This window comes from Ischnura elegans, chromosome 3, assembly GCF_921293095.1.
Source record: "Ischnura elegans chromosome 3, ioIscEleg1.1, whole genome shotgun sequence".
Classification (NCBI taxonomy): Eukaryota; Metazoa; Arthropoda; class Insecta; order Odonata; family Coenagrionidae; genus Ischnura; species Ischnura elegans.
Genome location: NC_060248.1, coordinates 87,432,081 through 87,447,888, shown reverse-complemented (window position 1 = coordinate 87,447,888; position 15,808 = coordinate 87,432,081). Strand labels below are relative to the sequence as shown.

General features: G+C 37.5%; 1 protein-coding gene across 2 annotated transcripts in view; it reads right to left on the bottom strand.

Moving 5' to 3' along the window:
• LOC124156119 overlaps positions 1–12,431 on the bottom strand; it is a 38,218-nt gene extending 25,787 nt beyond the window's left edge. Inside the window, exons 1-7 of one of the 2 annotated variants that reach the window (XM_046530452.1) lie at positions 12,045–12,431; positions 11,213–11,270; positions 10,674–10,853; positions 9,613–9,890; positions 6,671–6,886; positions 1,873–2,038; positions 1,556–1,682 (exon numbers count right to left, since the gene is read on the bottom strand). In XM_046530452.1, coding sequence (XP_046386408.1) covers positions 1,556–1,682; positions 1,873–2,038; positions 6,671–6,886; positions 9,613–9,890; positions 10,674–10,776 — 890 coding nt within the window. In that variant the 5' untranslated portion in view covers positions 10,777–10,853; positions 11,213–11,270; positions 12,045–12,431. The remainder of the gene's footprint in view (positions 1–1,555; positions 1,683–1,872; positions 2,039–6,670; positions 6,887–9,612; positions 9,891–10,673; positions 10,854–11,212; positions 11,271–12,044) is intronic. The other variant, XM_046530453.1, reaches the window with a different exon arrangement.
• Positions 12,432–15,808: the final 3,377 nt, after the last annotated feature.

The window sequence follows — 15,808 nt, the reverse complement described above, 5'->3', positions numbered from 1 at the left end:
GAATTTATTTACTTGCTGACAAGGAACGTTTCAAGTTTACTTGGACGTCTGATCTAGCATTGCAGACATTGATCTGTGTTAGGAAAAAAATCTCTTGAGTAATTTTAGAAGATTCTTCAATGGTTAATCTATCATTAATTAATAAAATTTTCATCCACAATCATTAAATGTATACTTCATATCGTAAAAGCGCAATTATTGCCATGGATTTGCATGCAGCTGAATATGGCTCTCGGACACTCGGTATGTTTATGCCGTTACTAGTCAAGGTCCAACAGGAGAGAAAGGGAATAGTGGAAGCAGATGAGTGGAAGTGAAGGCAATGGGGGAAGTGGAAGTAGAGATAGCATGACAGGGTTCTCCCTCTGACTAAATTATAAAATTCACAGTTTTTTCCAGGTTTTCAAAGTCTGAATGTCGTCAAATTCACGGTCTATTGATATGCTACTTTAGACAGAAATATTGATCACATAACAATCATCGGCCCCAGATAAACTACACCTTAAAAAACAAAACAGACGCCGTGACTGCAAACACAGCAATGACAGTGCCATATCACATGACGTCACCTATCGTTAGCAAAATGCAGGGCCTGGTTGAGAGTGGGAAAATGGAGGGAGCAGGGTGGCAGGGAAGTGACGAAGTGTCTGATTTTTTGCCAGGGTTAACGAAAACTTTACCGGATACCTGTCTTCCAATCACAGGCTTAAGGTCAATATGTCGCCATGGCACACGGACCAATAACTGCTCTTCGAATACACGCGTGCAGATAAATGCATGGACAGTGTCTGCACGTGACTCGGCCTTGATAAATGATCCAAATATCCGTGGCCGTAAATTAGACGGTTGAAATTTCCATAGATCATATTCAATAAGCATGACACAGCTTGAACATGACTTGAAATATCTGCAGCTAGGGAAATATCATATCGTATATGTCTGAATATAGTCCCCCCCTTTTTTCCAAAAATGCCCGTGGTAAAAGTAAAGAGGGGGACATAATTCAAACGTATTTTTTTAACTTTTCCCAAAACTGAAGCCTCAAAAATAGGGGGGGGGGAGACTATAATCAGAGGGGGACTGTATTAGGAGAAATACAGTATATGGCTATATAAAAATGCCAAATATTCGGCAATTGAGATAGAGCTTCTCCACCTGATTCAGGAAACCCTTGGTGAATGACAGCTAGGGAAGCTTTTTTAAAATACTTGATGCAATATTAATTACATTTGGCAATAAAGCTAATCGATATATATTCCTTCTCGTGTTAAAATCGGGGGTACACGTGTGACAGAGAAATCAACTCAAACAATTATGATCCACTCCCAACTTGCTTTCTGCTGTCCAAGACCAAGAGTGACATCTGTCCAACTTTTCACTCACTATCAATAAACCAACGACAGAGAAATATGGAAGACATAGCACAGGGGGAGGTCATTACACAACAATAGGAATAAGATAGAAATAGCATTGACAATGATTTCAATGAATAAAACACTGTGGGGATTCAAAGCACATTGAAGAACAAATGAAAATTAATAACGCCAAAAATTACCATGGATTGTATCCAATATAATTTTCATGAAAGCAGCCTTCAGTTTTCTGCTTCACTGCCAATGATGCTGACACCACTGAGCTTTTCTTCGAAGAATTGGTGTTGCATTCCTTAAAACCGGCAGTGGCTGTAAATAGGATAAAAATTATACTTATATTAATTTTTATTAATTATTAATACAAATGTTTTCTTCTTATTTGAAATCACACAAAAAGTTATGATACAACATTTCACATGTAATATGCAGAGTAAAATTCAAAGATCACCATCACCAAAGCAAGAGATATCATCTTTGCAGGCATCATTTGTGTACTCACCATAACCAACTTTGAGATCGATTTGATTAGCACCATTCACTTCAGTAAAAGAGGTAATTGCACCATAATGGCTTTGCACATACTGTAGAACTTCAGATTTGTTTGCCCAATTGGCTGTAAGTGTTTGAACAGGAAAATTACTCTCCACTACGGAGTCTTCAGTTACCTGAAATTAAAAAAATTAAACTCTCATTAACATTTATTCATTGCTACCATAAAACTGTGAGTATGATACTACCACTATACTACAAAGTGAAAAATAATAATGGTCGGGAATTATAGGAGTTCCAGAGATAATAACACTACAGAGTGAGAAGCCCACTGATTTCATTTATTGATTACAAGATTTCAACTTAACCAATTCCAAAACAAATTTTGAAGCATCCATACTTCCCCATTAAAAAAGTAAAAAAAGCAATAATGGAATACAATAGAAACTTGCATTTAATGTTTGGAAAGGAAATTGCTTAGCTTTTCTACAAAACACACTCTTTATTGCCGACTAGTTTCGGTTACACTGTACCATTATCAAGACTAGTCCCACGGTACAGTGGTACATTATCAAGACTAGTCTTGATAATGGTACAGTGGTACTTATCACTAGTCTTGATAATGGTACAGTGTAACCGAAACTAGTCGGCAATAAAGAGTGTGTTTTGTAGAAAAGCTAAGCAATTTCCTTTCCAAACATTAAATATGGAATTCTACAAAGTGAAGGCCTCAACAATTGAGTTCAGAAACTTGCATATTATGGAGCTATCACCCTAGTCCCATGCACTTCCTCTGGAAAAAAATATGAACAAATACCTAATGCAACAAATCTCACTGTTAAATGACATCTACACACAAGTTGAAATACATGGAAGTGACCTGTTTCCAATCAGAAATTAAACTTATACTGAACTTATTGTAAAAAAAAAACAATTAGTGTAACATAAATATGACCTAGGCTTTGAATCTAATCAACATAACCCACGGTAAAACACTCTAATGAATTGCAGAATCTACCTTTGATTTTCACGAATGTGTCATTTTTACTTCATCGTTCATTTCAAAAACCCCTCAAGTCAAAACCACCAAGGTAGACATCTCATTTGGCTTGGTGGTCAAGCTCTGGCAATGATTCCTAAAAGGCTCTTTTGTCTCCGAGCCATCTGACATCATCTCATGGATAGGGAAAAGCCAAATGTGTACTTTACAGAGACCCCCAAAAGTGCTAGTGCAAAAATTCCACAGAGAAAAAAATCATTTCTCTTGACGAGGACTGTAAACCAAATCCCCATAATATGCAACAAGTGTTCTATCACTTGAATTAACATACCATCATCTTCATTGGCAGAGCTTTGAATTCAAAAATACTGTAAAAATAAATACAGTGCAACCTCAATATAACGACACCCCACGGTGCACTAATAAACACTCGCTATAGCGAATTGTCGCTTTACCGGAGGTGGAGCAAATAATAGCCAATATACCTGTTGCGAACAGATATACAGGAACAGGAGTGGTGCAGCGACAGATAAACATCTATCCGATAAACTTAAGCATAAATCCATATGAAAGGCGATGTTTTTTTGCATCACTAAATTTCCTCACTCAAATAACGACTAACTATTCAAACAATTTATAAGCGCCGCACTGAATAAAAATCACGCAAAGCATTGTTTCGTCAATCATTATATTTATCGAACGACAGTTTACCACATAAATTTGAGACTGAGCACTCCATTAACTTCATTTCTAACAGATCGCTAGCAATTACAGAGGTTAAGGAGTCTTGATGAAAGTCTTCCGGCGGTGAAACCCTCGCTATGGCGAGAGCCAACACCGAAAGGGCCTCGTAAAAACGAATTTTTAACACGCTTATTATAGGGTCAATTGACGGTGCATCGGCTATCTCTCGTAATAGCGGGGGTGTCGCTATAGCCCGTACTCGCTTTAACGAGGTTCCACTGTATTTCACTTACAAATAGGCCAGTGCAACAGCTAAATTATATCAGTAAAAACAAACCTTCGACATATTCATTTAACCATCTCCTAACAATTAGATTGTCCACTTTGTCAAATAAAATGTTTGTTTTAATGACAGCCTCTGATATGCCATTCGAAAATGGCATGAGGCATATTTCTCCCTAGTTGTTTCAAGCAGCTTTGATGCATATGCTGGCTGAGAAGTTCCACTCACACTGGCAGAAAGTTTGTCAACATTAAACTTTTCACTATAGCTCTAAATGTTTTTCCTGCAGCTGTCCTCCACTTCCTATGAGACAGTACAGCAAGTATTTGCCATCAGCACTATACACCCATGTAATCAAAATACTGCCTTACATTGTTTTGTGATTATTTGCCCATTTTGTTATGATAAGTTACTTGAATGTGATTTCATGAAAGACAATCACTATGCCGAAGAAATCGGCGATTATAAACTACTTTAACCCTTGGGCTGCACCAGTTTGTTGACATCACGGACATCCATGCCCTGAATACCATCTACCCAGGAGGAATGCAAAACCTGTATCCTTCAGCAGGCAAGGACATTATCCCAAAATGCTATATTGGGTCCGCTTTTAGATCAACCGCCTTTTCGTCGGCAGCTATTCACGTGAAATTCAGGCGGATTTCAGATGATACGACCGGAGACGACTCTCTGCAACACCGAGTGCCGTGCTGTGAACAGCCGATGGAGGAAAATCGTTTTGTCTGAAAGTGGTCTTACGAATGAACCATTTACTTATACAGTAATTTTTCCACATACAAACAGCATGCGTTCCAAGAGCTTGTTTGTAAGTTAATAAATCTATGCAAGGCATTGAAAGGTATTGTTTTCCCTGCAAAATGCAACACTGCATTACAATTTTGCGTTAGCTCACAGCTGCTGAGTTTATCCATGGTGTCGCTGTACCGGCGTGTTGAGCAGGTTATTGTTGAGGTTATAAGAACTGACAGTAAAGCATGCAAATGAGTTGTCAATTTCGGTAAAATTTTAAGCTACATCGTAGAATACAGAATATATTTTGAACTGACACACAAGTTACAACAAATTAAGCATATACCACGTGGCCCTTCAAAACTAATATCGACCACCACTGTTTTCAGTGCACGCCTGTTGATGGCAATATTTCTGCCAAAAAAAAAGACTAGATTAGACCCAGACAGGGTAAAAATGTTGAATTTTAATCAATCAAAACCAGGAGAAAGAACCAGTGGCTGCCTGATGCAATGTGGTATATTGATCGATCATGCATTCTTTAACAACGTGTTATTTAAACTTTTTGCTTGGCAAATAAAATTATAAAGACGATCTTAAGTTTTTTCTTCACAGAGCTTTCCTGCTAATTTGTATCTTTAGTGAAATTATTTTCACTCACTTCTTGTGGTCGTCCATTTAAGAACCGACTCATCCTTATTAAAAAGGGTGACCAACATTTGTTTATTCAACTACAGTCTTTGATGGCATATCAAAAACATCTTTTCACCATAACAATTCCTCAAAAAATAAGGGAATGAGGGAATAGACACTGAATGAGATGCATAAAGAACAAGATAGTAAAAATACAATCAAGCTCATCTGATATCTCACTTTGATTTATGCAATTGCATTAAGATCTAAAAGGAACTAACTCAAGTGATTAAAGAGCTGGACACTCAAGTGGACTTTTTTCTTATTTTTCGTGCCATACTGAAATGAGGAGTGCGTCTTATATGCCATCAAGTACGGCACTTGTGCATCGCTCTGAATACATGTGTATTGTAAATAACAACATAAATAATATAGAAGGGACTTTTTGGCCATAATTTTTTTCCATGCTAATCGTACTCATTTTGACTATAGATTGCCAACCAGTCATAATATTTGCATTATCGTTTTGACTCATAACCACAACGATGGTCTTTTGTAGCATGCTCCTGATTTCTTGTCTCATTAAAACTGAGCAAAAAAGAACTCACAGCATCCAAAATTTGCCAAATAATCAAGTATTTGAATTTTAGAAGACCTGACTGGAGGGGCACAATCACTCCTTAACTCCAATTGATTTTCTGATCATTTTGAGCTTATAGATTGAGAAGAGAATGTGGAATCAAGGCTTTGCTAACAAGAAGATCACTTCTACAGGGTTCCTACTCTAACTACATAATAAAATTCACGATTTTTTCCAGGTTTTCACTGTCTAATTGTCATCGAATTCACAGTTTGTACATAGGGCATTTTAGGCAGAAATATTGATCACGTAACAATCATCAGCCACACGTTAACTAAAAATGTAGAAAACACAACAGATGCCTTGAATGCAAACGCAGCAATGACAGTGCTATCTCTCATGACGTCACCTATCGTTAGCAAAATTCATGTCCGGCTAAAAGGGCGTGAGTGGGAAAATGGAGAGAGCAAGGTGGCAGGGAAGTGAAGAAGTGCCTGATTTTTTTCCAGGGTTAACGTCTTCCAATTGCAGGCTTAAGGTCAATGCGCTGTCATGGCACATGGACCAATTAATAGTTGCGCTTTGGAATACACGTGTGCAGGTAAATGCGTGGACATTGCCTGCACGTTAATGACCTTGAAACATGATTGAAATATGGTTTTTTATTCTTTTAACCCGTCTTTTGTTGCTCTACAATCTAGTTTGAGAGATTTTTAAAAGGTTTCAAGACGAAATTCACGGCTATTTCCAAGTTTTTTCACGGTAGACGAAATTCACAGCTTATTCACGGTTTTAAGGATTTCACGGTTGAGTGGGAACCCTGTTCTAAATAACTAAAATGGTGCACCAGTACAGTGCTTAATAAAGAGATAACTTGCCTGAATGATGAGCTTTGAGGTCTGTGGTAGTGCGAGGGCATGCAATCTCCACTTGATAGGATAGTCAGCATAGAGGACGAGCACCAAAGTGGAGAGAGAGACAGGAGGAGGAAGGGTAGCAGGCGTCCCATCGTCTGCACCATTCCAATCCCACCACAGTCCATTCATTGTCATGTCGACTGGAGGTAGATGCGAGTTTGAGGCAGAATTAAATTTCTGGAAAAGAAAACGTACATAATTATGATTTTATAAAACACGTCCATTATAGACACAGATTACAATAATAAAATCCATAAATAAAGAAAAATGTAAGACAAAGGATAGACAAATGAAGGACAATAATTTATTCTCTCTTCACTTTATCTTTGTGGGTGAGCTGGTGTGGCTGAAACAAGTGGAGGTGAGGGGAGGGAAAGTTTCTCAACACACGACTTTCCCTTTGCCAATCAGCAAATAGCAGCCGTGAACTCAGTCAGTCGATCTCAGACCTCCGTTGAGTTTACATCGTAAATCTGATTGTGGAACAGTGTTGCCAAACCTCACGCATCCTCCTTGTATGTCTTTGCATGCTGTTCACCAACTGCGTCTCATTCAACGTGGTAGCTGATAATGTCATGGGCTTCTGTGAAAGGATTATCCTTGATACCTTCCAAATGAGTAGGTATATTGTCTCTTGGCAATGCGGCCAAAATACCTGTGGCTACCCATGACTCTCGCACTTTCAGTGACAAACTAGGGCGACTATATACATTCCGCAACATTAAATTCCTCCCCCTCTATCTCTCGATACTACCCCTACCCCATTTGCAAAACAAAGAACTCTCCGGACTCTCACGAAAGATCACCCACAAGCATGAAGTAAATAGAATATATGTAACATCATTTCATTCAACAGCCTTTTTAAAGCAGTTACGTAAACCCTTATCAACCACTCTGCATTCAAACCCAAACCTTGGTTAGGTGATGATAGAACTCACACTTGAGAAGGTCACATGTATGTAATATTAAATATGATGGGAGGGGGTGTTCTTTTTATCAGGGCTACCTTGCCATTTTGAGAAAATGTATCTACAACTGTCAGTTTGGACTAGAACACTGGACCCTCCCATGGGTACCCAAGGGATCCACTGAAAAGGCCATCACATTCCCATAATATTTCACCCTTCAGAGACTAAAACGTTGTTAAATTGAAATAGAAATATGGCATATTTGCACTCAGCACTAAGTATTCCTGTTACTTCTTTATCAGTACATTACAAGACTCTACAGTTGAGTTTTAACATAAAGTAGTGAGCGAGAAGGACTTTACGCCTATTTGAAAGACCAAATGCTACAGCACCAAGGAGCTTCATGGGAAAGAACTGCCTCCCTATCTGCAACACTTCAAAGAGATTATTTCAAGGAACGAACTTTCTCCCCCAAATATGACTACAGCTAATCATAACAAACCTGGATAAAAAACGACACCCAACAAAAACAACAACCACAATACATTACATGAATATCACATTCCCCATCTAACTCCACTTCCAATAAGAAGATGCTGGCCAATTGCCAGCAAAACAATAATCATCAGACATTAAACAACGTGGTGGAAGCCCAGAAAACACCAAAGCATCATACCAAGAAAACATGATGGAACTGGTTTATGGGGTTCATTACTATACTTAAACCTGTACTCGGATCCTATTACAGCAAACTCCTGACTATCCGGGTTAATGATGGAGAGAGGCGGCACAAATAATAAAAAAAACACTGATAATTCAAACTTTTATTTTAATTTCTTGTAATTTATTATTACCATGTAAATCAAACATTCTACTATTATTTACACACATTGTCAGTTATTTTTGATAGCTTTCTCGAATAATTTAAAGCTTTCTTTTCCCCACCGTGATCTTTTTAGCAGTTATAACGTGATTGTAATCATATTCCTATTGCTTGTAATGCTCATTCATGCATGGAAATACTTGGTTTCCAAAAACTATACACCAGTGGCTGCAAGATCACGGAGTCAGAAAACTAGTTTGCATGAATGGTTCAAAACCGCTGCATAACCTCATGATAGTGTATGACATTTCAAGAAATTTATAATAGCAATAACCTTAAAACATTCCCAGTCAGAATGTAACTGTGGATGGTTATAAACATTATTAATTCCATGTTTGAGCATTTCTCAATGGTCTCAACGAATCTTTACAATTTTCTTCTGCAAAGTGAGGTGTAGATGGCTTTGTCCTCAAAAAATCATTGCCATTGCATTATTAAAGACAGGTTTAATAAAGACATTTCATTTTGAAAAATTGTTTACATTCTGAGTATAAAAATAATAGAGATGATATGAAATTGCCTTATTCAGCTGTCAATTCTGATCAGCAGCTGAATAAAACTGTTTGAATAAAACTGTTGTTGCACGCATATGGTGCAGAATGCCACATTCTTTCTTTCTCCCTTTTTTAGTCCCTCTCTCTGGGGAAAATGTTGACAATTTCGATGGCATTACACACCATATAACCATTAGTTTAAAACTGCTATTGAGGAAAATGCATTCAAATGATTACATCTGTACTGCCAAGAATATACTTTATCATAAAAATTTTTGACCATCAATGCAAAAAAAACACAGAATGTGGAAATGCTGAATTGGATAACTTTCACATTTTTAACATAGGGAACAAACCAGAGCCTCAAAAATAAAACGATAAATGTGGATAAACAATGCATGCAAAGACTTTCACTCTGGATTAGAGCTTAATAATGAAGAGGGTAATGGTACACAAAGTCTACAGTTGGCAGAGCATTAGAGGTTTTTCCATGGACTTACACAGCATAAATAAAAGAAAACATTTCAGGACCATGGCAAATTAATTTTCCAGGCTGAAGCTATCATGCAAATTATAGTAATTCAGTTGACTGTGAACACTATTCCACGCTATACTCACGTGCTTATTTTTGCGGTTGTTTCTTTTGTTGGCACAGAGGCTACATCTTTGGTGTCTGGTTGCCTCCTGAGTTATAGGGGAGGAAGCTTGGGACTCGGGTTCTTTTTCAGCTCCCTCCCCAAAGTGCACCAAGTGAAGCACATGGACTTCCGTAGTGGCTTTGTCCTCAATCCTGAGTCGATAAGGGGACGAGCAGCCAAGGGCTGGCCGAGGAATTGTAAGCCAGGGTGTGAAATACGGAGTCTCCAAAGGTGACTGCACAACACACAGCACTGGATCTGATAAAAATAAGTGAAACGGCAATTTATTTACAAATAACCACGGGCAAGATCAACTGGTTCACAAAGCATAAACCACTTCAACTGATTTTGTCTCAAGCATAGGTACCACAATCAGAAAACCATCAAGACATCACCTCAGTATGAAGAACCAATTATAAAAATTGAAAAATAAACATAATCACATTTTCCCAGCATATCAAAATCACATCTTGTGTATAATTACTTTTTTTATTTTTTAGAAAGTTTTCTAAAACAAGAGTATTTATGAGCTTAACTAAATAATTAATGTTAGTTTTATTCCATTTATAAACAAAAAATCAACACCAATTTAATAGAACATGAGATGAAGCACAAAGAAAACGTAATAAAGAGAATCCACTGAGACCTCTATATGGGATTGTAATGTCAAAATGAGCAAAACCATCAGTACAATAAAATAAAATACATCATACTGAGAAAACAAAACTCAGCAGAATAATATAACATCGCCTACACTAAAAAGTATTTACGAGTTATTTTGATTACTTCATAAGGCATATCAGAATTCATAAATGTTCCACCCTTTGAATACAACAGGCATTAACTCACAATGATTGAAATAAATGCATTATCACATAAGATACACAGATATTTTTCAATTTCATCGTTCAAAAATATTACATTTAAAAGTAAATGAAAACAGGTTTTGATTGAAGAGGCAAATAGCATCAAAAAGAATATGCACGCTGTATCATAATGAAAAGGCTATATTTCCAGACAAATAAAAAACACAGAACATACCTGAGGCCTCGGCAGAAATGCTGGGAGCCATGCAGAGAAGTAGGAACCAATGAAAGGCCATGACACAGGGTATATAGGGCAGGAGTATTAACTCCATGCCCATGGGTTTCCCCTCTATTTGGGTGTTAAATTTTTACACAATATCCCCGTAATGTCCACGTAGTAAGGAGCCAAATAAAGCTGTAATAGATATGAATGAACATTTAATTTCAATGCCTCCACTTCGTAATAATCACACATAAAACACCAATTAAATGGTAAATCATAATAACAATCTTAAGAGAACTATCTACAATAGGTTTCGTTGGAAAAAAGTGACACATTTCCACCATGAGCATTAACTCACAATGATTGAAATAAATGCATTATCACATAAGATACACAGATATTTTTCAATTTCATCGTTCAAAAATATTACATTTAAAAGTAAATGAAAACAGTATTCTCTTACAGAATCAAGTTTTCATATGATAATTGACTGAAAAATTGGAAACTAATCATGTAGAGAGATAAATGTGATATTTAACACAGACACTGACCTGAATCACATTTTGTCCAACTTAAGTAACTGGTCACATCCTTATGTTGACCAAAGACCTAAACATTAGGAGACATATTAAGATCCAAAAACGATTCTCACATGTATCAAAATATAAAACAGAAATAAATGACTGAAGTAAATGAAAAGTTTCCCCATCTCCACCATTAGGCCTCTCACCGTGTAACAATAACGACCTCATAACTTAAGGGAGTAGTTCATTTCTTATAAGCACCTTATAATTTGAAGTGCTTCACACAAAACCAAAATCCAAACATCATCGCTCAAAAGCATAATGACTTCAATCCATCGAAATCCTCAAGCATGAAAGAAGATATGTATGAGCTAGTGTGATGATTACACAGAAAACAAACACTATAGTAAATACAAGTGAATAGTGAGTATCATAAAGAATTGGCTGACAAGTATGAAACATGATACCACCAATTCCACTTAAGCATTCAACAAAACCGAAATATGTAAACACCTAACATCGTTAAGTTACTTTTAATCAACCAACATTAAATACGTATCATAGAGTGAAAATGCTTATTACGTTCATTCTCCAACAAGATAGATCCGTTACTCACAAATAAACACATGCATTACCATTTGACAGAAAGCTAATAAACAAGTTTACAATGACAAATCACTTAAATTCAGCCTTTAAATCTACTGTGATGACTTCCACAGAAGTTATTTAAGCATTATCAAACTAAATAATGAAATGCTTACACATTAGTACACCTAATGAGGGAAAACAAAATTCGCAATATAAGTATCAGCACCATGACCTGATTTGCACAACGCACGGCCAAATTTTGACAGCTTACCATTTTAGGTTATATCTTCGCTTGCACCAGTTAGAAAGTGATGCTAGGTTTAGTTATCATCCTCACGACAAGTTCTCAATGGCCACTATGCCTCATGGGCTCAACTCTGGGCTATGACGCAACTAACTAGTTCATCTTGTCAACCATTGACCCCTGTTTCGTCGCTGAGAAGGCTAGTCTTCGGAGAGAATTATCTATGTAAACACCAAATGTATTTGGATCCATGAGGTAACTCTCACGGTGAACTTTCCGCTAAATCAATCCATCATTAGCAACAGGACACAATGACTCTTGTTAAACGTTTCGAAACTTGGGGCACAAAAAAAAACCATTATTAATCAAGTCATGGGCATATTTTTGCTATGCATTTATTACGGTGCTACGCGTCCTCACACTAGCTTGCGCATAACGCCGACAGATGGTGCTCGGTTCAGTAATTATTCAGGCGTGGCTTCTCCGCTGATAAATAGTGTTCATTATTGACGATAGAGGGAAACAAATCTTTTATTTATCTTGCATATCTGCAAGATGTTTGCGAGGTATGTAATCCAAAACTTACGATGTTAGTTTGTGTTTACTACGCGGCCAAATAATTGGGGATAAACGTAAGAAATCCATATTGTAGGAGCATTAACATCATCAAGGTGACTTTTTTTGTAGTTGGTCCCGTAGCATTTACAACTTAGTATGTAAAACATAATATACCTAACGAGTGCATTGTCTCTGATAAGAAGAAATTTGCCTGAAGGGTTGAAAGTAAAGCGATCCTAAATCTGAGTTACCCAATTTCTCGCTGAAACATCGTTGGCTGTGGTACATAACCATGTAACTTGCTAATACTGATGCGGAATACTCTTGAATTATGATGGTGATGTTGTGCTTCAAATTTTTGTTTGGATAATGATCTCATTTAGGGAATGAATGGATGAACTGTAATTATGTCGCTGTATACTTACACATCTATCGAGTCGTCGAGTACCATTTGCAGTAACTCTAAATTTTCGGGTCTCCACTTCCCGCCTATTTAAAAAATCTGGAAGATATATAACGTGAGCTAGAAGTGGGCATCCTTCATTTCATCCACAATCATGGGTAATTGTCCCTGCAATGATCTTTGGGTTATCTATTACCTTTACTGGGTCGTTAGTCTTGTCGACGAGTTATTTTCGTGCCCTCGTTGGCATCGTCCGATCGCTTAACAGTTATGAACAGGACTAAATTAATTTCTGGTGAAAACGGCTAAATAATTATGCAAGTTTTGATAGGAAGGTTCAGAAGAGACCATGGCAAACGATTTAATACCACTCGGTCCGTCGCAGCAGGATAAGGCTTGGATGTGTGGAGCTCTTATTTTTATGTAGCTGCATAATTAATTACAACCGAGGAACTGTACGGGTCTGATCAACACGCTGGTTAACACATTGTGATAATTTGATCTATCGGGTAAATTTAGTTTCCCTTAACCTTTATCGCTTATTTTTGTCTTTTAATGACAAAATAGATATGACTCATTACCGGTCTTACGGCCGCTATACACGGTGAACGATCATGCGAACGAAATCATTCGCCGTTCGCGGAAAAATTTGCGAATTAACCGTCAATCGAATGATCATACAGTGAAAATTAGAGCGTCTATTTTGCTCGTAGGATCCTGTGAATGATCACGTGATCATTCGCCGTGTATAGCGGCTGATAGCGGCCTTTACACTCGTAGGCAAGGCTCGGGCACCTAAGCTCTTCTTTTTATTGGCGTCCTCTTGAAGACAAAGGCCCGTGTTCATAATATTTATCAATCAGTTTTTAGCTTGCTAAATATTTAATTTGCTGCTTTTACAGAAAAAAATAAAATAGGAATTGAACTCCTGGTCTTTCGGCAGACGTTTACAATTATAGTTAACAATTATTTTGAGCTTGTCCCTCGCATCGATATTAACTGTTATTTTAACGTAAAGCAGTGGCGGATCCAGGATAGGGGCAAAGGGAAGCTAAGTGGGGGTCGAAAAAAAATTACCATTCTATCTAGTATGTATAATATATTCCCCTTAGCTCCTCAAATGCAACAGGAATTTCGAAAAGCATCGTGGAAATTCGTCTAGAAGAGGGAATATTAGAGTTCAAGTTCAAATGAGGGGTGAATAACTAATAATAAGTATTTTAAATTATATAACGTTAAATATATATAAATATATACGTTATATTAAACATTTATATTTATATAAAATACAAATATTTTACATGATCAGGTGTGGGTTCAGCTGCGGGGAACGTACCCCCTCTTATCTCTTGCAAGATCGTAGCGAGCAGGGAGTGAGGGGGTCCGAAATCCTGCGATATGTTCGGGGAAACATGATCTTAAGCAGTGGCGCAGCGAGGGAGGGTTTTGGGGAATAAACCCCCCCCCCCCCCCCAAGAGCTCAGAGAATTTTTAAAGTTTAATCCATTTTACTTAATTGGACTAACATTACTTATAGAATAATATAAGGATTATAAAAATATCCCTCAGAAGGCCGTAAAACTTACTATTTTGAACCATTTATCTTAAAATTTTCTGCGGGAGGGCCCCCGCACCTCCCGCTTCCCCTGTTGGATATTCCAATCCCCCTTACTCCCCAGTATTAGTTGTGCCTAAAACCCCCCTAGCCTCAATTCCTATCTGCGCCCCTGATCTTAAGTATTTCCTTTCCAAAATCCTCCCGTAAATGTACCCCTTCCCCCAGATGAATACTACGATAGTTTTCTGGCTACGGCATTGCTCTTGTCATTCTCATACTGTTGGAATTCCCTCGCCTCCTGGTTAATCGTCATAACAACCATATCTTCACCCCTCAAATGATTGCGCCTTACCGTAAAAACTCTTGACCTGTCCATTTAGAAGGTCATGTCATTTACAACAGTTATTGCATGTGAAAAAAGTTCTTTTTTAAGAGAAATATTGTCGTCACTCATAGGCGGATTTGGGGAGAGGGGGGGCACGGAGGAACGTGCCCCCCCTGACGCTTAAAAAATGGACGATATTTTTAATACAAATATAAATAAATTTTTTATGCAATAGTTATAAATATTCACTTATCAATAACTGCAATAGAATTTGTTGCATGTAGTTTTTAACCCCAAATATGAGAAGATCGTTTGCCTTTCTGACTCTGGTGCCCCCCCCCCCCAAAATCTTGGATCCGCCCTTGTCGTCACTACTTGACAATGTAACTCTCATAGTAATTCTGTTACTACCAGATATCTATAGTACTCTCGGTTATCTAATAAAAATGTTTCAAATGAGGGAACGTTGGCTAAAAGAATCCCCATTATTAGAAAATAATGCGATTACTCACAAGGCCTTTGATAGAACACATTTTCGAGGGGTTTCGGGGGATTCGGTTTGATTGAGGGGGTTTACTTAGGACCGTGTCTCGCAAACGTTTTGGGGAGGTGGGTTGTTGATTCCCATATCGCCCCTCAATACGGCCTCGAATACTCTCGAAAGTCTTGTTTCTAGTCTCTTGAAGACGTCAAATTTTCATTCGGCCACCAGAGTACTCCTATTCTTTCCAAGTATTTTTCATGAAAATAACGTGTTAGGAAGTTGTGCGGTTATTAGCTTAAGTTTTATTTATACTATTATTCATAAGTTATTACCAATACGCGTTATTACATCAGTTTTTGTTAATACGACGTACAATATGTAGCATTCATCAAGATATTAGATCATGATTCGTTAGTTATCACGCTGATTGCCTTGGGAGAAAATTTCCCACAACAAGAATCCA